The sequence below is a fragment of the Corella eumyota genome, chromosome 3 (assembly GCF_963082875.1).
Source record: "Corella eumyota chromosome 3, kaCorEumy4.1, whole genome shotgun sequence".
Lineage (NCBI taxonomy): Eukaryota > Metazoa > Chordata > Ascidiacea > Phlebobranchia > Corellidae > Corella > Corella eumyota.
In genome coordinates, this window is record NC_137492.1 from 1,474,891 (window position 1) to 1,500,217 (window position 25,327).

The 25,327-nt window shown below is 30.7% G+C and overlaps 4 protein-coding genes across 4 annotated transcripts; 3 read left to right on the plus strand and 1 right to left on the minus strand.

The window, feature by feature from the left end:
* LOC145745722 (uncharacterized) lies at window positions 1–3,888 on the plus strand. Its single transcript, XM_082563874.1, has 7 exons — window positions 1–155; window positions 535–675; window positions 789–955; window positions 1,305–2,671; window positions 2,848–3,026; window positions 3,352–3,420; window positions 3,662–3,888. The coding sequence occupies exons 1-6, from the start codon at window positions 46–48 to the stop codon at window positions 3,395–3,397; spliced, it is 2,010 nt and encodes a 669-aa protein (XP_082420000.1). The 5' UTR covers window positions 1–45; the 3' UTR covers window positions 3,398–3,420; window positions 3,662–3,888.
* A 257-nt stretch (window positions 3,889–4,145) lies between these two features.
* LOC145745673 (protein N-terminal glutamine amidohydrolase-like) lies at window positions 4,146–4,881 on the plus strand. The gene has a single exon (XM_082563812.1). It carries the CDS (start codon window positions 4,198–4,200, stop codon window positions 4,801–4,803), a length of 606 nt encoding a protein of 201 aa, XP_082419938.1. The 5' UTR covers window positions 4,146–4,197; the 3' UTR covers window positions 4,804–4,881.
* Window positions 4,882–5,021: 140 nt separating this feature from the next.
* On the plus strand, window positions 5,022–11,526 carry LOC145745006 (C2 domain-containing protein 5-like). The gene is made up of 20 exons (XM_082562990.1): window positions 5,022–5,138; window positions 5,317–5,403; window positions 5,584–5,755; window positions 5,880–5,975; window positions 6,249–6,433; window positions 6,710–6,846; window positions 7,171–7,246; window positions 7,320–7,433; window positions 7,553–7,661; window positions 7,823–7,937; window positions 8,021–8,100; window positions 8,213–8,267; window positions 8,348–8,548; window positions 8,710–8,821; window positions 8,988–9,108; window positions 9,226–9,329; window positions 9,512–9,619; window positions 9,837–9,965; window positions 10,169–10,357; window positions 10,681–11,526. The coding sequence occupies exons 1-20, from the start codon at window positions 5,049–5,051 to the stop codon at window positions 11,524–11,526; spliced, it is 3,126 nt and encodes a 1,041-aa protein (XP_082419116.1). The 5' UTR covers window positions 5,022–5,048.
* A 3,043-nt stretch (window positions 11,527–14,569) lies between these two features.
* Window positions 14,570–21,396, minus strand: LOC145746371 (uncharacterized). The gene is made up of 2 exons (XM_082564642.1): window positions 19,732–21,396; window positions 14,570–16,014 (listed from the first exon to the last, which is right to left on the minus strand). The coding sequence occupies exons 1-2, from the start codon at window positions 20,726–20,728 to the stop codon at window positions 15,221–15,223; spliced, it is 1,791 nt and encodes a 596-aa protein (XP_082420768.1). The 5' UTR covers window positions 20,729–21,396; the 3' UTR covers window positions 14,570–15,220.
* Window positions 21,397–25,327: the final 3,931 nt, after the last annotated feature.

A 25,327-nucleotide genomic window follows, 5' to 3' on the forward strand; every position in this document is an offset into this window, starting at 1 on the left:
TGTCAAGAAAAATAGCAAGTTTTTATTCCTAAAGCAATCTGAAGAATGCGAAATTTCGTCAACTCTGTGTTTTGTTTTTTGTTCGGCCTGCAATGCCTTACGTTTGCTTGTATAAACCCTGAAAAAGGAACAATGTTTGCTGACTATGCACTAAGGTAAAGTTGTATTAAAATGTTGTTTACCAGATTATAAACTTAGAACGTATAGCACACTTAACATTTTTGAGAAAAGCGCTACATTAAGTATGTATTTAAAAATAGCGTTAAATATTTAACGTTTTAAATGTTTTATAAAGGGGAATAACATTTAAAAGAATACTTAGTTTAATTTTGAGATTAATTTGATTTTTATATCCGAAAATTTTTGTTTAAAATTTAATGACGTCATTATACCAAGTTTGTTATGTTAATATTTTATTGTCTGTGACGTCATCATCAAATATTTATGACGTCAAAATCTAAATTTATCGCTTAATTTATGTGACGTCATCATAATTTTAACTTTTGTGACGTCATATTATTTTTATTGTTCAAGGTCGGATGTTGTTCTAAGAGCCGAAGTAGTTCGATTAAATCCGGTAAACAACGGAGCCAAGGGAAGATATGACGCGACCTTTCGAATTATCGGATTGTTCTCTGCTAAGTCCCAACAATTTGCCATTGGCGATACGATAAGGTAAATGTTAAGGCAATTTAAATATAATTTAACAAAAAGTAATATGTTATTTGAAAATGTAAAACGTAAAAACCATGACGTCATAAACAACTTTATTTTTTAAATTTTTTCAGGTTAGGTCAATTTGGTAGAAAGCCTTTATGTTCTCCTATAAGACCTAGAAGTCGACAAATTTTGTTTTTAACAAAATCAAGGGATGATAATTCAAAATTTACTCTCCGTTACAACCCGGTTCCTTTGTCTGGAAGAAACGTTATCTTTTTTGAACAAGTACTTAAAAGTATGTTATATATTATTTTTATGTTTATTTATATGTAATATTTTATTTTTATGTTCATATATCTCTAATGTGGGAAGGCCGACTTCACGACCTGAACATAGAGTAACAACTGCTACCTCGACCTATTCTCAAGTTGACTTTGTTAGCTTGGAATATTATAGAATATAACTGCCTGATAATTAAACAACTGATTTAGTGTTGGCTGGAGTTTTTATCGTTTATAGTACCTTACTTAAGAGCGCGTCAACTTAAGAGCAGTGGGTTTTAAACCCGGGACCCTATAGTTTTAATATTTTTACGTACATGCGAGATGTTTTTTTATATGGACTTCATAAAAATTTACTTTTAGACAAAAGATATGGTCGCAAAATATTAAAATCAGGCTGCAGGGTTCTCCAAAAACCTTTGAACGGAAAATACCAATGCACGCCCAATCTTGAACGATGCAGAATTAAATGTCACGAAGGCTTTGAGCTTATCGAGGGATCAAAATACAAGTCTTGTGACGTCATAAGCGGACGTTGGAAGCCAGAGATCACAAATGAGTGTGTTTTAATAAAGAAGGCAGCGATATCACCATTAAGAAATTTACTTTTAAATTGGTCGCCCAAGAAAAGAAAAGTGTTGCCAAAAACTGAGAATAATGAAGAAGTCGAGGAATTGGAGGAAGTAAATGAAGAAATTATTCCTCAAGTTATTATTAGAACTAAACCAAAATCTTGGTCGATTTCATCTTTTAAAAGAACGTTTGCATCGGAAGAAGAGATTGAAGAAGAGGAAGAACAAGAAGAAGAGGAAGAAGAAGAGGGACAAAATGTTATTATAAAACCAAGAAGCAAATGGAACCTAAAACCTAAAGTTGATATTAATCCAAATGTTCCAAATAAAGAAGACGAAGAGACAGAAGAAAAGGAAGAGCAGGAAGAAGAAGAGGATAAAGAAAAAGGAAATAATATTTTAAAACCTTTTATAAACTTCAGTTTCTCAAAACCAAAACTTAATGTAAAACCAACTTCAAACAGTAACAAAGAAATAAATCAGGATAATACTGAGAAAAACGACACAGACACAAAACCCAATGTTATCAAAATTGAATCTACACTAAACGTTGGCAACATAACTGTTAAGAAAAGTGACCCGAATGATATAAAAATTGATTCAGATCAAGTGTCGTTACGATCATTCGAATTTTCATCTAACCAAACTCAGTCAAAGCCTGGAGAAGAAAGTGTAACTACTGCAAAAACGGTGTCCAAAAATACAAATACAGACAATGTACCTTCTTCTTCCCCTACTACAAATAAAATCATTATTAAGCCATTAACGTTTACCGTAAGTGGCACTACAACAACCAAACCGCTAACTACTACTACTACTAGTTCTTTTAAAAATGAGACTGTACCAGACGACTCGTGGACGGAATTCAACGGTTTATTATATCAACCAGTGACTATACCAAATCTTGAGGGTGTTTTTGGTTGTCCTACTTCTACAGGAACTGTGACAATATTTAGTTCTTGGCGAGATGGGTTCTCGGGAAACTTTTACATTCCAGCCTTTGATCAATATATTGTTGATTGGGTGGTTCAAATTTCGTTTGACATAGAAGTTGAAGAGCTGGAAATGTTTACCGTTGATCTACTCACATTTTCTCACAATAAATTTGATTATTGTTTCAAGCCAAAGATCTACAACAGAATGATTTATCTCGGCCAGGTAAAAGTTCTTTGTATTTTTTTCGTTTATTAATATTTTGCCTGCATAAAATGGCGACTTTTTGCTGAAAATTTTTTGGCCCGGTCTTAAATTAATTTAGTATTTTCCGTAGATAACATATTGGTTTAAAATATTAGACAAACTTTAAGATCAATATATATATATATTTTTTTTAGGATTTAACTTTAAGTTTCGTGGGCAAAGTTAAAGAAAAATATGGAAACTATCCAGAAATCAAAGGGCAAGCGACTTTGTACGGACTATGTTCGAAATATGATCTCAAAGATAGAAATATTGGAACTTTGATGCCAAGTGAAAACGAAGATGTTAACAAGGAAAATAAATGGGTAGAAAGGTAAATTAGTTTATTTTTAAACCAACAAAAGTATTATTGTACACGCCCAAAATTCGTTCTAATTTTTAGTAAATTAAATGTACAGTCATATATTAGTTATGTACTAATAATAGAACTCACTAAACCACTGATTTCTGTACAGAAATTTAAGGCATTTAAAATGGCATTTAATATTTATTGTTTTACAATTGCTAAAGGCTATTTTATATATTGGCATTCTTGTGTAAAACCACAGATCTTTGTAATAAGATTTTGAGGTCAAATAAGTGTATTTTAAATACCTTAAAATCTAATAATCTATGACTTATCAATTTGTTATTTTTAGTTCTCAAATTCCTGTGGCAACTGATGATTATGAAGATGATTCATAAACTTAACTGCTTTATTACATTAGGTAAGTTCATATATAATTATTTATCACGACATAGAACAGAATTACGTAACAAAGTGTCACTATTTGTCATAACTATTTGCCCTTGAGCCCAAAGTTACGACAGTCTCTTATGTTTGTATATTAAATTAAATCATAAGTGTTATCATATATATACTTTTTTCGTCCAATAATCATCCTTAAAATGTCCTTAAACCCTTTTTCTAAGAAATGTTTTAATATTTAAGTTTGTTTATTTTTATAGGTTGATGTAAAGCGACGACATTTTTTGCTTTTTACGCGGGACTTTGTGATTGGCTGCTGTTTTTAACGCAGCTACACCAAGAAAAATCAAACACTTTACAACAAAATGATTTATTCAACCTTTAGTTTATATTTTAACTAAACCATATTTACATTAGTCTTTTATTTAAATGGCGTCTATTAAGTTTGTAAACTTTTTTGTTGCCTTGCGTTGCTTGTAAACACAAAATCTTGAACATTTTTATGTTAAATTGTTTGACAAATGTTATTATATTAATAAACATAAATTTTATTTTTTAATGTATAAATGTTGATTGATTTAAATGTTTGTTAATATGTTTTTTAACAGTTTTTGTAATAAAACAAAACTTTATATAAAGAGGACAAATTTATAATATCTTAAATTTTTCTACAACTGGGTAATACCCATTAGGTGTTTTTTAATTTGCTTACTTTTATTTCGTTGCAGCATGCTTAAAAAAAACTTTAAAAAAGGAGTTGTAATAGTTGTAATGTAGGCTAAATTAAAATTTTAAAATGAAAAAAAAGCAACTTATCTTGCCTGAAATAAGCGAGTGCGTTTATACGAAATGTTATTGCGAAGAAAACGTTTGGAAATTATGTGAATTTATTAAAAACAATCACAATGAAGCAATGGAAAAAACTCACGTTATTTTTATCTCAAACTCAAACAAAACTATCCCAATGTGGTGCCAAAAAGCTCAATCAAAACCTGACGTTCCAGTTATATGGGATTACCATGTTATTCTATTATTTTATGACATTAACATAGAAGAATATTTAATCTATGATTTAGACACAACGCTTGATTTTCCAGTGAAGTTAAAGGAATATATTGAAAACTCGTTTTTGCCTCATTTAAACCTAAAACCACAATATGAGCAGTTTTTAAAAGTTATTCCAGCTTTGAAGTTTTTAAATCAATTTTCTTCGGATAGATCTCATATGCGGAAAGAGAATGGGAATTGGTTTGCAGAACCTCCAATTTATCCTTGTATTCTGTCGGAAAATTCTGTGATGAATTTATTTGATTTTATTGATATGAAGAAATCAGTTGATTGGTGTAACTGGAAAATTTATAAACTGTTGGAGTTTATGTCAGAATATAAATTAAATTCATAATCTTTTTTTGCCTAAGTTGATTGTGGTTTTGTTTCCTAAAAATTAATTATTTTCTATATTTACTGTATTTATATTTTAAGGTGGATGTATTTTTATTACATGACTTTTTTTCATGTATTAACTGGTATTTTAAAATAACTTTCAGATATATATATATCTTTTTATTTAATTGGGTGTTTTATATTATTAAGAATTTCTATTTTTTAGAATTGAGTAAATTTAATATTAAAAACAAACTGGTAAACATGCCAGGAAGATTAAAAGTCCGGATTGTAGCGGGACGTCATCTTCCGGTTATGGATCGAGCGTCCGAGCTAACTGATGCATTTGTGGAAGTAAGTTTATTAAAAATACTAAAAGTTTAAAAAAATTTTAAAAAAATTATTTTTATGACTAGTTTACGAATTTATAAAAAAATACAAAGCTACTTTATAGGGTAGTACCTAAAGTTTTTTAAGTTTAATATTTGGTTAATAGAACAAAACCAATAAATGGATTTTATGTTTGTTTCAGGTCAAATTTGCCACTGTAACTTACAAAACTGAAGTTTTCACAAAATCTTTAAATCCGATGTGGGATTCGGAATGGTTTAAATTTGAAGTAACTAAAAAATTTAATATTACATTGAATTACTTTTTTTGTGTTAACATAGCATATTGTTATTTTTTCTTATTTTAAAATTATATAAAGTACTTTTAAAAGTTATCTCAAATAGGCATTTACATTAAAATATATTTTTGATTTTTAAAAATCCTTTTTTTATTTAACATTCCATCAAAGGTCGATGATGAATTGTTACAAGATGAACCATTACAAATAAGAGTTTTAGATTATGACACGTACAGTTCTCATGACCCTATAGGAAAAGTTTACATCGATATTGATCCTCTTCTTGACCCTGCTTCTTCACATTCTTTGTGTGGGTGGTTTCCCATATATGATACTATGCATGGTATGTAAATCTTAAAACTGTTTAAATTACATGTTTTTATTAAATTAAAGCCTTGATTTATTAATTTTTTTAGACCTGTATAGGTATTTATACTTTCTATAAATGTTAACTTTTATATTTTAAGGCATCAGAGGAGAAATTTTGATTATTGTTAGACTTGAATTATTTGCAGATGTGAATCAGTTTAAACAATCATCTTGTGGATTCAAGTTCATTTGTGGTAAATTTGCTTTAATATCTACTAGTCATTAGCCTGCCCAACAGTTAGGATTTTAAATGTTGTAATATAGTAACTAATATTTGCCTGCGATAATTTACTTAAGCACACCACAAACAACAGTTTTGCCCATTTTGTAGGCCCATACATACATATATATATTGTTGCTAGGCTTCATTAAATATAGATTTATATTGCTATTTTTTTATTTAGTTTTATGTTTTATTTATTTCTATCCTTATCTATTTAATGGCAAATAATAATTTTTATGTCTAGGTACAAACCTACCTGAATATTACCAAATCACCCAGATTTTTGGGTTTGTTCATGAACTGATAATAAACGAGGACCCAGAATATAAATGGATCGATAAATTGAGGACCCCACGATCGACTAATGAAGCACGACAACGTTTGTTTTCGAAAATGTCTGGAGAGTTGCAAAGACATATTGGAAGCAAAGTAAATAAAATGTTTTAATTTTCTAAGATTGAAACTCCTATGTCTATCCATTAATTTGACTAGTCGATAGCCTGCCGTTAGTTTGGGATTTACTTATCTTAATATTGTCATAACTATCAACAAATATTTGCCCACAATAATTTACCATTCTGCATAGATGTTGTTATATGTAATATTGCTTGTCAAATGTTTATAAAAATTAAAAAAACTTCTGGTGTTGTTAGTGCCTTAATAAAACTAAGAATTTTATTAATATGAAAATTATTATTTCAAAAGGTTGAAAATCTTGGTGGTAATGCAGTGATTGGGTATCTCCCCTCATTTGATATTGAAGGAGAATCTGGGGTGGTGGCAAGGGGAATTGGAACAGCTGCAACCATTATAATTAAACCTCACAAACACGAAAAATCTGAGTAAGTTTGTAATATTTAAAACATTTATTTTTTTTATTTATTTTGGTTTTTCGCATTTAATAAATTTTGGTAAAAGTAAATAATAAATACAATATACAATTAATATTACAACAATGAGACAGGAAAAAAATGACAAAATCAATTTAATGATTCAAGAAACATTGTTTTCGAAGTTAAAGTATTAGCAATAACCATACTTTCAAGCATTAAAGCAATTGTTTCTTAAACTTATAAGAGGTAGGGTACAGATGGCCTTTCCTAAACACTTAGAACAACAAGATTTTTACTTTCAAATCTAAGTAATTTGTCATGTTTTTATGCCAGGTTACCACCAAATGTTGAAAGTTTACGAAGATCGTCTTCGTCTCATTTCTATACTTCAACTATTAAACCCACCAAGGTATATATTCATGTTATTCAATTTTTTAGTTGTTCAAAAATATTCGTGTTTCATAACCTTTTGCAATGTTTAGTTGAACCAATCTTTACCATCTGAATTGGTTGTTAATCAGGAGGAAAAAAAAAAAATTTTGAAATCTCAGCAAAATAATTTTAAATTTTTTAATGAAGGCCACAACACATTACAAGTAAAAAAATTATTTTAAAACAAGATTTTATTAAAAAATTTAAGTAAAATTTAATACTGATTTTTAATACATATATACATAGATGTAATATAATGGATTTTTAAATAATTTTACTTCAGGATTATCCATTCTACACATTACATTCCTTCCCATCTGGATTTATTGTTAGACTTTCAGTTATTGTTACAACTCGATCTGTTAAAATATTGGAAAAAATTCACAATCAAGGTAACAGTAATTTAATTTAGAATTTTTCACAGACCTTTTGCTATTAAAAAAGGATTAATATCTTAAAATATTTACACTTTGAAGCTGGTTATAAAGTCATAGCAAAGAATACAGATCAATAACAAACACATTTTAGTGTAATTAATGTTTGATTAACATAGATGAATTAGAGACGAGGGATCTGTGGTGGGCAGAATTAAGACAGGAAATGAAAAGTCATTGTGAAGCATTAGCCTGTAATGCTGTGTTAGGATATATCGAACATACAACTATATGGTAAGTATTGGTTTAAATAATTTTTGGATTGTGCTTTGGTTTGGGTGTAATATTATTAATCAGTTTTTTATTTGTTTTTAAAGTGATGAAGTTATAATTTTATCAGCTCAAGGAACAGCAGCTGTTGTAAACAATTCTTACTTCAACCAAGCTTTAAATGAAGGTATTTTAATCTTAAACTATAACTTTATTAAGAAATTAAAATTTTCAAATTTACTTTTTAAAAAAATATTTTTATATATCTGGAAGCTAATATTTAGATTTTATTTCTTTAGAGAATTCAGAGTTTTTAGACCCAGATTCACCTACATTTAGTAAAAATAACTCAAGGTATCATTTCAGTAAAAAAATTTAAAGTTTGTTGCTAATTTTTAAGTCATAAAATCAACAATATAGTTTACATTCTGCAGTTTTTATTCTGTAATCGAGGACAAATCAAAAACCCTCAAATTATTTCAAGCTCCTTTACAACTAGCTGAACAAATCTGTCCGGTGACTTTTCAACCTTCACCTATTGACCTCAAGACCCCAGTACCTGTTATATATATGTCCACAATCAACCTTCCAGTAGGTGTTAAAAATATTGGAAAGGGAACTCTAATACAAGCAAGGTAGGTGAATTTTTAAACATGGTTAGGTAAAAAATGCAAAATAAAATCATTTTTATATCCTATCTGCCTAACCTAACAACGATTTTTAAGTAAATTTATCATACTAGAAATATTTCAAATATGAATTTGGTTGTTCACAAGTAAAATATTTTATTTTAAAGATTTTGTAGGAGTAAAAAGAAATGTCAAAGTGAAACCAATGCAGCATTAGTCAGCGATATTTTACCTTTTGTTGAATATGAGTTACACAAACAACTTCACAATAAACTTAAGGTAGAATACAATACCTTGAGTACTTCTTGACAATCTATTTAAAATTAAAATGGTATATTTTGTATTAAGGTATTAGTACTAAAATATTTGTGACCATATTCAAGAATAAAAATCCTGACTGTAGGGCGGGCTATCAACTTATTTTTATAATGCAGTTACATTTTAGTTGTATAGAATGAATGCTATATTTGGTCTGGATACAAGAATAACTTTAGGTGAAAACTTAGTGGTAGGGGTAGCAACTGGAACGATGGTTTATCTGGATGTTTTACCTAAACCCAGTGAAGGTATAATAAAGTTAATTTGCTAGTTTTTTTGTTGAATGATCAAAATGCTTTTTAAAATTAAAATAATGTCCCAAAAATACCACAAAGTAGCTTTATGATATTATTAAAATATTTTAGAATCATTGAATCTAAAGACTTCAGGTTTTAAAGCATTAATGATCAAGAAACAACAAAATTTTAACAAGAGATCAAAAGAAATATTTCAACTAGATTTACATCAAGTATGTCAACAACTTTATTGTCAATTTTTATAGTTTTAATTTTATTCGATTCTGTTGTATTTTTTACATACTAGCTTAACCTGAAATGCAGTAGTTTATCATATGTAGTAGGTTTTAGTACCTTATCATTAATTAAGTGTAGTGTAAGTTTGTGTTTATAAATACTTTAATTATTTATTTAGGAGTTTGAATCATTATCTGACAGTTCTGAAGATTTTTCAACAACTTCTTTAAATTCTCCTGAAAATATTAGTTTGACTTCAGAAAGTAAAAAATCAATTGCCATTGGGGTAAGTTGGAAATTATTGCTCCATTAGAATGTATATTCCAAATATAGTTAAATGTACTAAATAGTCGGTCTTAATATATTTTAAGGTTCTGAGTTAGATTTTCAATAAACATTCTTTTAACTTTTGAGAACTTTGCCACTTGTTATCAACATTTTTTTAAGTTTGTAAAAGAGATCTTGTAAAAATAAATCACTATTGATGAATATATTTGTACTAGATTGAAGATTTGGAAGAAGAAGAAGACCTTAACTTGTTAATGGAAGATCAGTTCCCTCCTCCCAACTGCAACATAACTAATTTGGATGTATGTCCTGGAGGGTGCATGAAGGATGTGGATGTTACACAAGTAAATTGAGTTGATAAAATGCCAAAATACAAAAAAGCATCAAATTTAATTTGATATCAGGACTAATAGTTTATGTCTAGTTGTCACCGGGTATCAAACTTGAGACATTAAGATCTTAAAACATGACAGCATATCCATTACTTTAATACCCAGCAAGTTGCAATTTCTTTAATTTATGTAAATTTTTTTAACTATTTTTTTAGACTTTTTCATATTTATGGAGAGTAAAATACGATGATGAAGCAGGAGATAAAAAACTGAATCAAGGATTAAGAAGTTCGTTCAACAACGCTTTATCATCTGTCTGGTTTCATTTGTTAAGGAAATCAAAAGTTTGTCAACTTACTTCAATTCGTTTCAACGTCGCTATTCCAGATGATGATGAATTACAAGTAAAAACCTTTTTTAAGTTATAGCATGTTAGTAACAGTCAAAATTTAAAGGATGCCATACAAAGTTTAATAGTGCATTGGTGATATAATAAACCAATATTTAGGTTTAAAACACGGTAATGTTATTCGACTTACACTATAAATTAATATACATCGCGTTTCGTAATGACTGACGTTGCCCCTAACCAAGGGTAATCAATCTTTACACTAGCATTATCTCGCATGCATTTAGCATACTAATCGATCCTGTATAAAATATACCAATAGCCTGATTTAACATTTACTTGAACTGCAAAAATTAAACGAAGAAAATGTTGATGTAGATTTGGATCACAGGAACGCTGTTAACCCCAACTGAGTTAGAAAATCGGAGTAGTTCACTTACCTCAAGTAAGGGACAATTTGCTCGCTCAAAATCACTTTCAGACGAACTTTCCAATGTCTATAAAAACACAAAAACGTTGTCTTTACATACAACTAAAACCTCACCAAAAAAGCAATCCTCTGTTGAGGATAAAGATATATTATTCCATACAACTTCTTCTACCAAACTTACCCCACAAACTAAAGAAATTTTCCCCAAAATTGAGGACCCAACAACACCAAATAAAGACCCTTTTCATGTATCAATAGCTGAGAATAGAGCATCTATATCACTTGCAAATAAATCAACTTCACCGATGTTTCATAAAATAAAACGAGCTAACACGATGAACGCCAGGTTCCGGAACGATTCGGGCTCAAAATCCAGATCCCGGTACTACAGTGATAGCAGCGCATACAGCGTTCAACACTTGGAAATAAACGCTGCCGATGATATACGAAAATGCCAAGTTCAAACTGTCCCTATGTCTTATATACCTGGAAAGGTAATACTTAGACACATTGGACTGTTAAATATGTTTATTATACGTGAAACTACGGCAGTACGAGGCTCGGAAGAGGAAATCTTAATGGCTGAGCCTTCGAACGGTACCGGTTGCAGTTGGTTTGTATCGCGCTCTCTAGCGGAAACCCAGGCGATTATTCGTAGCCACGTGGTGGCGCTGGGGGGCAATTGTTTGACTTCGTATCGGTTGTGTAGTTGTGTTTTGGACGAGAGAGTAACTAAGAACGAAGCGCAATGTCTTCTTCACGTCACTGGAGATATAGTGGTGACATCATCGTAACCGTAATGACGTCATATTATACAAATTTTTTTCAATAAGGTTCAATTTATGTATTTAATTTTTTTGTTTGAATATGTGAAATGATAACCATATAGACGGTTTACAGTAAACCTTTGTAATAAAGTGATTTCATTTTGTTAAATTACGCAAGCTTGAAACTCGGCAAATTTATCAGGCATTCAAGTGGATGCACACTTCTACGTTAAATTAACAAATCGGATGTTTTTCCTTACTTCAAAATCAAACAACTTAGCCTAACAAACTTATAACCACCCGCACTTAAAAGACTTAGGGTTTACTGTTTACTGTACGTGTGTAGAAGTACTAATCACGTTTTAAGCGCTATCTTTTTTCGGTATAAGAGTCCCACTTTAGCCTGGGTTTACGTTAAACAAGTAGGCCACTTTAGAATCGATGAGCCGACTCTAAGTATTGAGAGGCCATGGTGTTAAAAATTGTCTCAAGTTGAAGTTCGTGTGAAGATATACTGTATCAAGTATCGAATCTGTATTGTTACTTATGCGTTGCATTCATTTTAAACGCAGTATTGGTTTAAAAAATGGGTAAAATGCACTAACCTTATTCTACATGGATTTAACTGACTGATTGGTAATTTTTTATCGTTTTTTCTTATACTTTAAACATTAATATTCTTGATATGCGCTAGGTTAAAAAAATAGCTATATTCCTCGATTAAAATCTACGGAGTTCGCCAGAAAACTGTCCAAAATCAACATTCGTTAAGGTCCACATGAATTAAATCCGAATATTTCAGCGACCCGTGACTTACTGACTGTGATTAATACTTAGCCCCGCTTACACTTAAGCCATTGCAACCCGTATTAGGGTAAACAGATGTCAGCCGATTTGAAAAATTAGGCCGGGAATTTGGGCTCTGGCGCCTGGCTAGTATTTCCCGGCCTAACTGAGCTTCGCTTCATTTAAAGTTAGAATCACAATCCCCGGTAAGATAGAAGATAACAATCGCGTTTTCGGCTGTAGTTAGCGATATTTTGTTTTTAACGTAGGTGATATAGCTTAAAATAGTCGATAACGTAATTTAAAATACAAATATTCTAAATTTTGTAATTCTGAAAAAGGCTTAATTACATAAAAATTAGTTTATTATTTTTTTACATTTTCTGAAAATAACAAAAAGGGCAATTTTAAATATCCAAGGCCGCAAAAGATAATTCGTTGTGTTTTTCTTTAAGGCCCATTTTTGAATGGCGCAAAATCACATGTGAAGAGAAAGATTATAATTACTGGTTCGATTTGTTTGTTGGTCATTGATGTAACATAAGTGTTTGTTAACAGGACCACCTGTATAGTTGACAATTTTTAAGCACTTTGTAAGTGTTTATTACCGTTATAGATTTGACTTTAAAAAAGTAAAAACCTGTATTTTAACAACTACACTTTTTTAAAGTAAAAATGGCGTTAAAATGCGCTTGCCTTATTTTCTTTGAAAATTTCTATGCTGGTTTTTGATGTCGATATTTTAATCCCGTAGTAATTATTCCAACCGCGCGTGGGCGTGCCACTGCGGTCCCTGTAAATTGATGTTGTTGCTCAGACGAACCAACGGCGCCAATTTGTATTACATTATCGCATAATTACCTAACAATTATAGCTTACATTCTGTACAAGGCTACGGAGAATAGTTGTAGACGGACTGGCGCAATCAAAAATTAAATCTTTTAATTGAAAATCACAAAATAATTGCTCGCAAAAAATCAATTTTTTTATAGAATTTCTCGTTTTGCTTATTATATTCATATTTCGAACTGTTTGGAATTTTTGGGCAGATTTTAAAAATCGTTTTGCTTCATAAAAAAATCGTTTCTAATAATTAAATATCAATTCAAAAAACAAATGCGTAATAAAATTTAATTTATGAGTAATTTTTTTTCGTCTAAATAGACTAAAAAATATTTTTTGAAACTTTTTTTTTTCGAGTTGACAATTTTCTCACGGGCCTATTTTGTTAGAGTGGCTACGAACGCGTTAACCAAACATTATCTTTGTAGCTTTTCAGGCAAAACTATCACATTACGGGGGTAAAAATATCTTTATCGATCTGTTAGCCACCTTAGCTGAACAGCATGCCAGTCTGACTGACGCTGTAACTAAATACATTTTATTCTTTTGTCTTTGATGGAAAAATCCGGGTTTTTAGTAAAAAATAAAACCTTAGTTGTTGTAGTTACGTCATATTCTTTTTACCCCAAAAGCTAATGGCATTTTTGGGGTACCTTGTCCTTTTTATCCTCATATTTTAAAAATTTAGGCGGCATTTTTACTGTAAATTGCTGACGTAATAATATAAATTGTGAAATTGAAAATTGAAAACTTTAGGGTTTGAAATTTGGTTTTTAAATTTACTTTTACAATTTTAAACAGCCTTTAAACGTTAAAAGGGGCTTCATTTTACCCCTACACTATAAAATTAAGAGTAGTTGCATTAGGGTTTTAAAAGTAACGACAATTGTTATTCCCTTGTACTTGAGACAGTAAAAAGATACAAATGTTGTTTTAGACAGTGATTGCTTCTCTTAGTTTTAGGCCCTAGACACTTAACACAATTTTCCACGACATGCGAGCGATTAAAATGTGACTTGAGTATTAAATTCACGCATGCACAATAGAAATGTGTTTTGGTAAATGCGATCAAGTGATACAATTGCCCGAAAAACGATCTGAATTGAATTAACGACAACTAGAAATGGCGACAGGCAGACTAGGCCAAATTTGACTGAGATTTGCGCGCGATTTTTAACAAGACTTGTTGCTTTTCGAGATATTTATTTTTTATGATTTTTGTGTGTATGCCAAAATGGCGATTGGTATTTTAAAGCATTGGAAAATGCTCAAAATATAAAACCCAATACATTAGTATAAACATTTCACGAATACCAATAACTGGCAATGTTAATAGCCTTTAAAATTTACATCTCCTAAAAGTCTTTAGTGTAAAATGATCTTCTTTTAACACAAAACACAAATAGTTTCATTTTCGTGAAATATTTTATTTTTTCGTCCGGGTTAGCGAGCTGCGTCATAAAACAACCATTGTTACGTCATTTATCTATAAAGAAGCATTTTAACCATTGCACAATTTGTAAAAAATGTATAAAATAAAATTAAAAACAGCATTTTAAGATTTTAAATGGACAATACTGCATTTTATTTCCTTATAAAAAGTTTTGGCACTGCATAACATGATATTATTAATTTCGATTTAGTAAAAATGATATTGTAACCTAAATTAATTGTAAATAGTGAAACTTAACAGCATTGTAGTACGGTGTAGCACTTAGCAACAATTTAAAGGCAAATTAACTAAATGTTTGGCAAATAAAAGGCACACAAAAATATATAAAAGATATAGTACGATACTTGTAAAAAAAAATTAAAAAAAAACATAAAATAACATTTAAAAAATATGAAACACTTTACTAATTCGAAACTTGTGTAAATTCTGTCCAATACTGTTTTAAAACGGCAGTTTAAAAGTTTAAAAATGTGATACTACGTCACCAAATACAGTATTTAAAAAGTCAGTATTAACTATATACGTTACTTAAATGACCATAAGCTTCGCTGTATTAAGTTTAAAGGAACATTGTTATTGCACGAAGCCTGCGTCCGTATAACAACTTTCATTTACTGCAAACTCTGAATGTTTTTAACTTTATGTACACAACCCAAGTTTGTACATGTAATCGGTTGGGTTTGGGTGATGTAAGGTCCCTTGACCGACTTGGGTTGGGGGCATTGTTGACTGGGTGAAAGGCGATGGGGTCATGCCCATAGTCCCGTGATGTTGGTGTAGTGATGTTCCTGGATAGTGGGTCATAGGGGGGCCAGAAGGCTGCCCGCTTACCCTACTTGGGGTTGAAATACCCCCGTAACCCGTGGGGTTACCGTATGCGGCTGCTGCAGCCCCTGCAACCGCTGCAGCGGCGGCTGCACTGGGTCCATACGCGTTAGGGGTGTGTGGGTAAGAATTATACCCACCACATGAGCTATACGAACTGGGGTAGTTATGATAAGGGGTAACTGTGACGTTATAGGGGGCTGAGTATTGCGAGTGATTATTAGGAAGACCGCCTCCACCGAGACAGGGTTTTCCGTCTCGTACTATAACAGGGACTGCTACTCTTCTTGGAGGTCCAATACTCGCTAACTCTAATGTTTTATCTTGTCGCATTCTCTTGCATTTGTATCTACGATTTTGAAACCAGATTTTAACTTGGGTCGATGTGAGTTTTAGGATTTGAGCCAAGTGTTCGCGCTCTGGTGCGGATAGATATCGTTGTTGTTTAAATCTTCGTTCGAGTTCGAATACTTGAGCTTGGGAGAACAAAACTCTTGGCTTTCTCCGTGTGCGGTGGCGGGAAATTAATCCACTTTCTTCCGCCTTTTTCTTCTCGTTTTCGTCGGGACTCTGACTGCAGTTGCTAAGGTTGTCTGACTTTTCAGAATCTAAAAAAAAAATTAAATTTAAATTTCATTAATATTTTAAAAAATTGATTTAATAAAAAACTAAAATACATTTTTCGCGAAGAAAAATAAAGTACTAAAAGGGAATTTAACTCTTTATCTCAAGTTTCCATACATGTCATTCTCAAAAGATAAATTGGTAAATTTTTGTGTTTGTAAATAAAATCAATCGATATCACATCCATCATTGTAATCTCTTACTGAACTTTAGTTGTCCTCGATCGTGTAAATCTTTATTTTAATCCGAAATATTAAAGCTAAGTCTTGACCTAACCGTATTTAACAAGTCGGTAAAATTTGTGATTTTGAGTTAAAAATGGTCGCCATTTTTAAATTTATTAAAATCAATAAAGTTTTTGACGCTTGAGACAATTGAAATTATGTTTTAATGAGTGTTTAAATAAACAATAATTTTTAAGCTTTGTAAAAAAAGATATTTATTGAAACCAATAAACTTTTGGCCAACGCTGATTATTTAACCTTATATGGCTAACCAATTAGATGTGATAAAAATGCGCTAACAAATGGCTGTATCCTGTTTAGATACAAATTTCAAAGCATAATAACGGGCGTGGATGCTAATCAAAACTGTCCATTAGCCAATCAATATCATGTGAACATTTACAGATGGCCTTACTACAGCCTTCCGTTCACCTGTGTGTATATAACATTGAACTTGTATGTTTTCCTATACTGCAGGGTGGTAATTAAGCTTTATACGGTGGCGATATCACGTTGTCGTTCCGTCCTATTATCACTTAACGGGACCTGCAATTTGTCGACGTCAATGACAATGCTTTTAGAGTTGTTTGAAAGCAAATAGTGGGTCGCGTGGTAGTAGAGGTTGTAACTAATGAGACGGGAAATGATTCAATTGTAAGGTCGATTCTAACTGGATATATAACGATTTTACAGACTATGTCGTTGGGCAAATTATTCCTACATTAAAATGTAAAGATATTTGTGTTATGTGGCCAATTTATTTTTTATTTTTGTAAAACTAAATATCAAACAATAATATTATTTCCTTGTTTCAAATTTACTTAATACAATAGCTTTCTAACTCTCATAAATCTTGGTTAAATAATTGACAGATTTGTTCAAGCGAAAAAGCTTATTTTAGGGGTAAAAAATCTAATTTCGGCCCAACAATAAACCCCTTATATATATGGTTATTTTGTAGTTATAATCAATCAACTAATGTTATTCGAATATTAAGTTCTTAATATTTTTGATTTTTTTGAGGGAATTTTTATTTTGGTATAACCTGCCTAAACTTAAAATCTTGTTACGTTAAAGAACTGAAAGCAGGGATCAAATATCAATGGAAACGGTAATTAAAGAATTTGTTTAGTGCAAAGCGTAACATTTTTAAAAACTTAAATTACTGTAATCGGAATTTTGTAAAAAAAAGAAGGTCTACAGTATTTTGACATAACAATAATATTTGAACCAAACTTGAAAATTTTGCCGCGCAAAGTGAAATTTCAAGTCTGCGTAAATCACGAGTTTTGACCAGCATTGTAACGCACATGAAAAACATATAATTAATTTGCTATTAAGTAATCATAATTTGTCCTCGCTCGGGAACGGTCGAGACAGCGCGGTGCCAGAATTTCATGACATTAAATTCTTATAATTCAAAGTCTCGCCATATCAAAAATAAAAAAACAAAGACCGAAAATTAATTGTTACATTTCAATTAAATTAAAAAAACATCGCATTCCCGAATTTCTTGTTTGTTTACCTTTTGTTTATATCGACTATTTAGTTACATGATTTTTTAGTCTGGATTCAGTCTCGTGCGGGAAACATTAATACCGAATACGTCATACTAATACGTCATAGCTACTTGAGATTTGCATGTTAAACAAACTGGTCAATAATTTAGAATCTGTAGCGTGCCGCACGGGCCTTGTTCCGTTTAAATGTTTTTGTTTAAAGATTCTTAAACGCCTAATTAACGCGGCCCAAAGATTAAACTTATTTGTCAAGCCCAAAAATCAGAGTTTTTACATTTTTTACTAATGATTGTCTTTTGTTCTTTATTCTAATACTTTGCTATTATATTTTAAACTATTTTTAACAACCCTAACCCATTCTTAATTTGTTCGTTACGATCAAATTTGGAATTTCCAAGATACAAAGCAACAATAGAATTTATAAAACGATTACAGATAGAAGTAACATTTTGCGGTAACGAATTATAATAATCAAGGGCTCTAGTCTCCCGAAATATCAATTTAAAAATAGCAGTTGTGGGCATAAAACCTCTATGTTATTGCAACTAGACATAAATTAATATTACGCATAGTTAAAATTTGAAATCTGTCGATGTTTTGTTGAATGTAAACAACCGCTTGGTTTTGAAGTTGACATTTTTTTGATCGACTTGAATAATAGCAGACTACAAAGGATTAAAATCGCGCGAACTTTACTTTTTTTAACGAAACTGTCATCTAGGTTATAATGTAAGGCTGTTATTAAATTTCGAAATAAATTCTCACGCCTTGAAATATAGCAGAGTTTTAATTTTTATTGACATCGCTTAATTATAAAACTGTGAGAATTCTGAGTCGTATTTTAAATTACTACAAATATTTTTAGACATTATTTTAAATTCTAAAAAAGGGGGTTACATTTTTTAGCCCAATTTCTGATTTAGTAAATTATAATTCGTTTTGTTAAGTAAATTGTTTTTATATTTTTATTCGAGTTTTTTTAAAGAAGGGTTCCTTTTTTATATAATTTTTGACTTTATAAATTTAAAATTTAGTTTAAAATGTTGTTAAATAATTTGTTTTTTAAATTTTTTTAAAAGAAGGGTTTCCTTTTTTATTTAATTTTTTTTAGTAAAGTTTAAATTTGTTTTTAAAATGTTGTTAAGTAAATTGTTTTTCTATTTTTTATCCTATAACCCAATCCAAACTGTGATAGATTAATTGTTTATTTAACTCGATCCTGTAAAGACCGAAACCCTGTTTTGTTTTTGTTTGTTTTTAGTTAACATTTGAGCGATTAGTTTTTGTCTCCTGCGATTCTTTGTTTCCCGGTTCTGTGTCGGACTAGTCGGCGCCATCGTCCGTCTTCGCTCTAATTCCGGTCACACTTCTCGCGTTATGACGTCACAAGCGACACCGTGACGTCACTATCTTAGTTAATTTTTCGTTTTTTTTTTTAATTTTTGAATTTTTAAATTTTTTTTAACAAATAACAAGAAATAAATATCCTAAAATATATGACTTTTTAAAACTGGTTTATTAATCATTAAAAATTTTATTTTGTTGTTAATATTTTTTATAAAATATTTTCTTTTATTAGTAATCTTTTTTTTTTCGAATTAATTTTCTCGCAAAATAAGTTTTTACGAATGACATCAACTACCAATTAAATATAAAAAAGGTTTCAACCTGCAATTAACTTTCTTGTAAACACGATATTTAGGCTTTCTCGCTTATTTGTTTGCGTCGATGACTTTGCCTTTTATGGTTTGACATGTTTTGATGACGTCATCTTATATTAATTATGACGTCAGGCGAATTCATTTTTAGAGATTATTTAGCAAATTTCAAGTTCGTTGCCTTATTATTAAATCACCTTAATTTAAGAACTTTTGTCAGTTTATGACGACAGCATATTACGGTTTATTAGTGACGTCATAATTTAAAAAAAATAATTGATTGTGACGTAATAACTTACCGGTCACGTGCAAAATCGTTTCCTCTGTCCGCAAATCGTTCTCAGATGAGTTAAAAGTTTGTGGGATCGAATCTCCGCTTCCTCCGAAGTTATCGATGGCTGGGGTCGACACGGGGCCAAGTCTGGGTGAGGGGGTGGGTGAAATGTTGGAGAAATCCATAGTGCTCCCTGGGGTGACAGAAGTGTAGCCCCCTGATGTAGTAATCTCCCCAAACATCGATTTATCGCCAATGCCGTCGTACTGCATGTCATTTGTGACAGGAGGTTTCCCAAAACTGGGGTCAATTAACCCATTGTATGGGTAAGATACCCCAGTGGGTGACGAAAAAAACGGGGGTCTGGAAGTAGAAGTTGGGGCAACACTTGATGCGTCAGTAGCTAAGAAATCAGTCTGGGTAAAGTTGGGTTCTTGCGTGGTTAGCTCGTTGCCAATGGATACGGCCCCACCTTGATACTGGGGTAAGCTGATGCGACTGTAATCTGTTCCGGGGTAGGTTGGGTTGTAGTAGGGGTCCGAAGAAGGGTACCGAGAACTTTCAAAATGCTCTCGCGTTGTTTTTCCAGCGTCAATGTAGTTCTGGTTGTGGATGTTCTGAGAAAAATGTAAAAGCGTCGACGCTGCCGCTTCGGTCGATGTAGACTGATACTTTCGGACATCCAAGCTGCCATTCTTGATGTATTTTTCGGCGCTGTTTTCCCTTGAACCCCGGTAGACATCATGACCCGCCATATTGTTTGTAGGAAGACCCGGCTTCTTTACGCGATCAATAGGCGAAGTACTAGACCGCGGTGAAACATTATTCTGTCCGATGTATTGCTCCTGGTTAAGCATCCCCATCCCTCTGGTATCATCGCTTATTTCATTGTCTTTTGTATTTGAGTTGTCGTTGTAATCATATTGGTCTGATCTTGCATCTATGTTTAACTGATGATTTCGCTCCATTTTGAGAATATCTTTCACAGAAAATGGGGTCGAATTTACGGGGCTCGGGATCATTTTTGCGGTGGACTTTCGGGTAGAATTACTGGCATTTAGTTTAAGGTGTATAAGAGAAAAAATTAATATCTAGAAATACAAAAATTGTTTTTAAAAATAGGTAGTCACTTAACTTTTTTCTATACAAAATAATATAACGCAATATTGATCGGATAGAAATGTTGTTTATTGTGATTATAGCTTTTATAGTTATGGGGATTCTGAATAATGCAAATTACGTTCCGGCATCTTATATTTAACAAATTTACTTTATACTCTAAATTTGTAAACCATTTTAGTTTTCACATATTTACAGCAGTTCCTATGCAAAGTTAACTATCTTCAACAGTTTAAAATTTGACAAATGGTCCTACGATAAAGGAACCAATTAGTTTGGTTCTGTTTAAAACCATTTTACTTTCCTGTTTATTATCCAATTATCTTAGAACGGAAAAAAGTGAATCACAAATATAAGTTATCATTCTGTTATTTATCATGACAATAGAGATAAGGTATCTGGTTAATGTTAATAGTAGGACATACTTGCTTCGACTAATTGCTCTTCCCTATATAAGTTTTAACACCACGCTGACATACCAGTGATATGGAGATGTAAAATATAAAGTTTTATTTCGTATTTTATCGTGAAAATGACACAGCTATTCTACATACCATTATTAAATTACATTTATTTCAATTTATTGCCTAAGCCTGAAACTAGATTTACACTTATTTTTAATATTAAATATTGATAAACAAATTTTATAATTATTTATTTTGCTAAATAATAATACTTAATTAACAATTTATTATGAAGTCGAATACATAATTTTCTAAACTTCTTTATCGAAATATCAAACTCTTAATTATACTAACGTTATAATATCCTTATAATACCAACACAAAATCTATTTTGTAAACATTATCAAATTTTCTATAAAATGTATTTAGTAAACTGAGAGCCCTGTGCTTAGCTACAGTAGTAGTAGGTATATGATGTTAGTACGGTGAAGTTATACTGAGGTATGTGATAAAAGCGAGAAAAAAGCACCGAGTCGCTAAAACGAAGCTAAGTGTAAATTGCGTTCTGCTCTTTAGTTAATGTTCCTCACTAAAATATCAAATGCTAATTTGTACTGACTTAGTTTTAAAAGTAGTTAAAGTATTTTTAATAAGATAAAAACTATAATCTGTATATATTCTGGACTGTTTTATTTTTTTTTTAATTTCTAAAATTAAAAATTATTTTTCCATTCTTAAAAACAATTTATATAAATTTGATTTGTCAATAAATGTGTTTATTATTTTAATAAGCTCCCTTTTTCTAATTTAATTTCATACAAAAAACAACAAACCAACTCGGAATAATTAATTTGTTGGCGCTTATACATCGACATGTTGTCTGTGTACGAATTACAACTAATAAAGCAATTATGTTTACTTTTCTTCGCAAATATATTTTAAATTTGAGGGACTTTTTCTGGCTGAAATTAGCGGTTGATTTTTAATAAGTATGTTATATCGGAATTTTAAAATGTGATATTACCTGAACCCAATTAAGAATTCGACAAGCTCATGACGTCACGAATATGAATAATTTTATTTGTAATTGTAGGTTTGGGCAATTAGTGAATTTCTTTAGCTTTTAAATGGCGATTTTTCTTGTATTGGCGCAACAAAAATTTAATTTGTTGTTTTTTATAACAAATACGTCGATTTTTTTAAAGTAATTGTTGGCAAACTATGCAGGTAATTATATGGCGATGTTAAATTTTTGGAAATAATTTAAAGCGTTTTTTTGGATTGCAATTTTGTAATCGAAATTTAAAAATTAGGTTTTGCAAAATTCGTTTCCAAAGAATTTTAAAATTGTTCTATTTTTATATTTTTAAATGTAATATTTTAAGAAGTTTAAATTATAAAATTTAAACTACATTTTCTAACTAAATTGAAAATAAGTTTTTTAAAACTCGAAAAATTTTTGGAAAAATAATCACAAAACGTTATATCTAATGCAAAAAATCGCGGTTAAAAATTTTACTACGACTCCCGAACAGCAGCCAATCTGTCGGGGTCATAGGTGTGAAATTACAGCCAGAGTAAACGTACATAGGTTTGGAGTGGCTCTTCGAGTGCCAGGCCTTTGTCTTTTAGTCGTGCGACAGCGCCGTCCTCGATGTCTTTTGTATAAGATCGCTAACTTGTGTCTTCATGTTATTGAAGCAGTGTTTTTGTTTTTTTTAATTCGAACAATGCATGTTGTTTGTCGTTTGAATTAGATTGATATATTTCTGTCGCCAGTCGTTTGAGCTGCGATATTTATACTGGTATCATTTTTAAATCTCATTTTTAATGGGTTTATTATAATTGCTTGCCTATTAGTTTGTTTTCGTCATATTTTAAGTTGGTTAAAAAAAAAATTTAACATTTTTTTGCGAGACTATTTTATTTTTTTTTAATTTTTGGTGTTCTTGCTTTTCAAATTTATCAAAATTACTCAAAATAAATTGTAGTTTAACGCTGGATCGCAATCTAAACTAATTAACATTCTTAAGCGCACGGAAATATGTTAATTAATTTGTTTGTGTTGTCAGGTAAGTATTTGGCTAATTACAAGTAAATTTATGTGTTTTTAAAACTCAATTTTTAAATATATCACCTTAGACTAATTCCTTTAAAAATTGTATATATAAATATTTATATATATTTTTTTTAAACTAGGTGTTAATGCTTCACTTACATATACATTGAATTTATCCTTTTTTTTCTTACTTCTACGGGGTTTAAGCTATGAATAAGTCTACGGGGTTTAAGCTATGAATAAAATGTGAAATCATTCTCGTTCAGTTTATTAGCATAAGCCACCCGCGTACATTTAAGTCTATTCTGAAAATTCGTAATTCGACGAATTAAACAACTCCGTGAGATTGTTGTTTCAATCCTTTTAGTCATACACACCACAAAATAGACAACGTTAACAGCGGATAGCTCATTCTTGATGCAAAATTGCTTAGTAGATAGGGGGAACGACGTGGTTCAATATGTTGTATTAGCTCTAACCTTAATCCTTCTGTGTTTTTTTATGTTGTTGTATTTCGCGACGCGATTTTAGTGATAAATAATTCTAGTTTTTTTTCTTTACGAATGTCTCACCGTCTATTAAAACCCGCTTCTCAAATTGTGCGAAGTCGTTGTGAGTGACATCGCATAACAAGGAGTATTATGGTCGACTTTTGAGTAATTGTCGGTAAAATATTGGAAAATTTTTCGTGTTATGTGGAGAGCTAGAAATTAAAATATATCATTTCACCTAAAAACTTTTGTTGTTATATTGATCCTAATTTTTGATTTTTAACATTTAGCTTAACAACATTTCTTTTATATTGGATGAATGCTAAAACAAATACAATCTTTTTTAGTGCCTAATCTTCAGCAATGTCGTTAGTTTTAGGCAAAACATTTAAGGGCACATTTCTTTATATTTGTAAATCTTATCAGACTTCGCACCTCGATTTGCCTGGAGTACTGTTTAAGTTAGATGCTTTGTTTAAACGTGTTATGTTATATCAAATGTTCTCTGTAAATATTCTATATTGATAACTGCATCTTGCAAATAATTTATATTTTTTTTTTATTTATTTGAAAAAGATTGTTGTATAATTAATAAGATTATTAAAAAAACTTAAACTATAAATAAATATTTATTAAAAGAATATAAAGTTGCGTTATTTTTATTTAAGTATTATAAAACAAATTTATCACATTTTACAATTAATATTTCACCCAAAATATCTAATTTGTTAATTAATTTGAATAAAGGTGTTTCGTCATTTTTGACTTTATTGATGTGGTAATATTAACATAAATAGGTTTTACAAAAAAATAATTAACAATCGTTTTTTGTAAATTAAGTGGTTACGTTAATTATAAAGGAGAAAAAGTATTTTTTTCTTATTAATGCCGCATATACTGATAAACTGAACTTATGAAATTATGCAATAATTTATAAATAGAATCAAACTTGGTTCGTAACTTATAATTAAGATAAGCATGCCAGCTTAAAAATTCGTCATCTGTTTAAGCGTTTTGAAGTTGGTTGCCTTAATCTATTGCTCGTTTAGGTGTGTCGTTTAAGTATACAAAACCTCGTTAATTGCAGTTTCTAGGCCAAGTAAAAACACAAGTTTCGGGCACGACTGCATTAATTCTTAAAACAAAAGATTTTGAACTAATTTTGTCGTTGATGTGGTGTTCTAGTCGTTTTAGGCAAACACATGTTTTGGTCGAGTTGACACTCGGTTTGTTTAAACTAGAGCAATATATGGGCAATTGCCCAACGTAATTTTAAATTTTAATTTTTGAAAATTGTTGTAACACTTGTTTAAAAAAAATTGGCATAGTATTATTTTAACCGGAAGGCTCATATTTAAATAATAAGCAGTGCACTATATTTATAACCAACCACAATAAAACATGTTGTAGACTGAATGAGCCCATATTCGCCTTAGTCATAATACAAACAAACTATTTATCGCTTTTACAACACCTTTAATCGAATCTAAGGCTACTACCTGGGTTTATAAACCGTCTTCTATTTCCCGTGGGAAGGGAGGTAATATC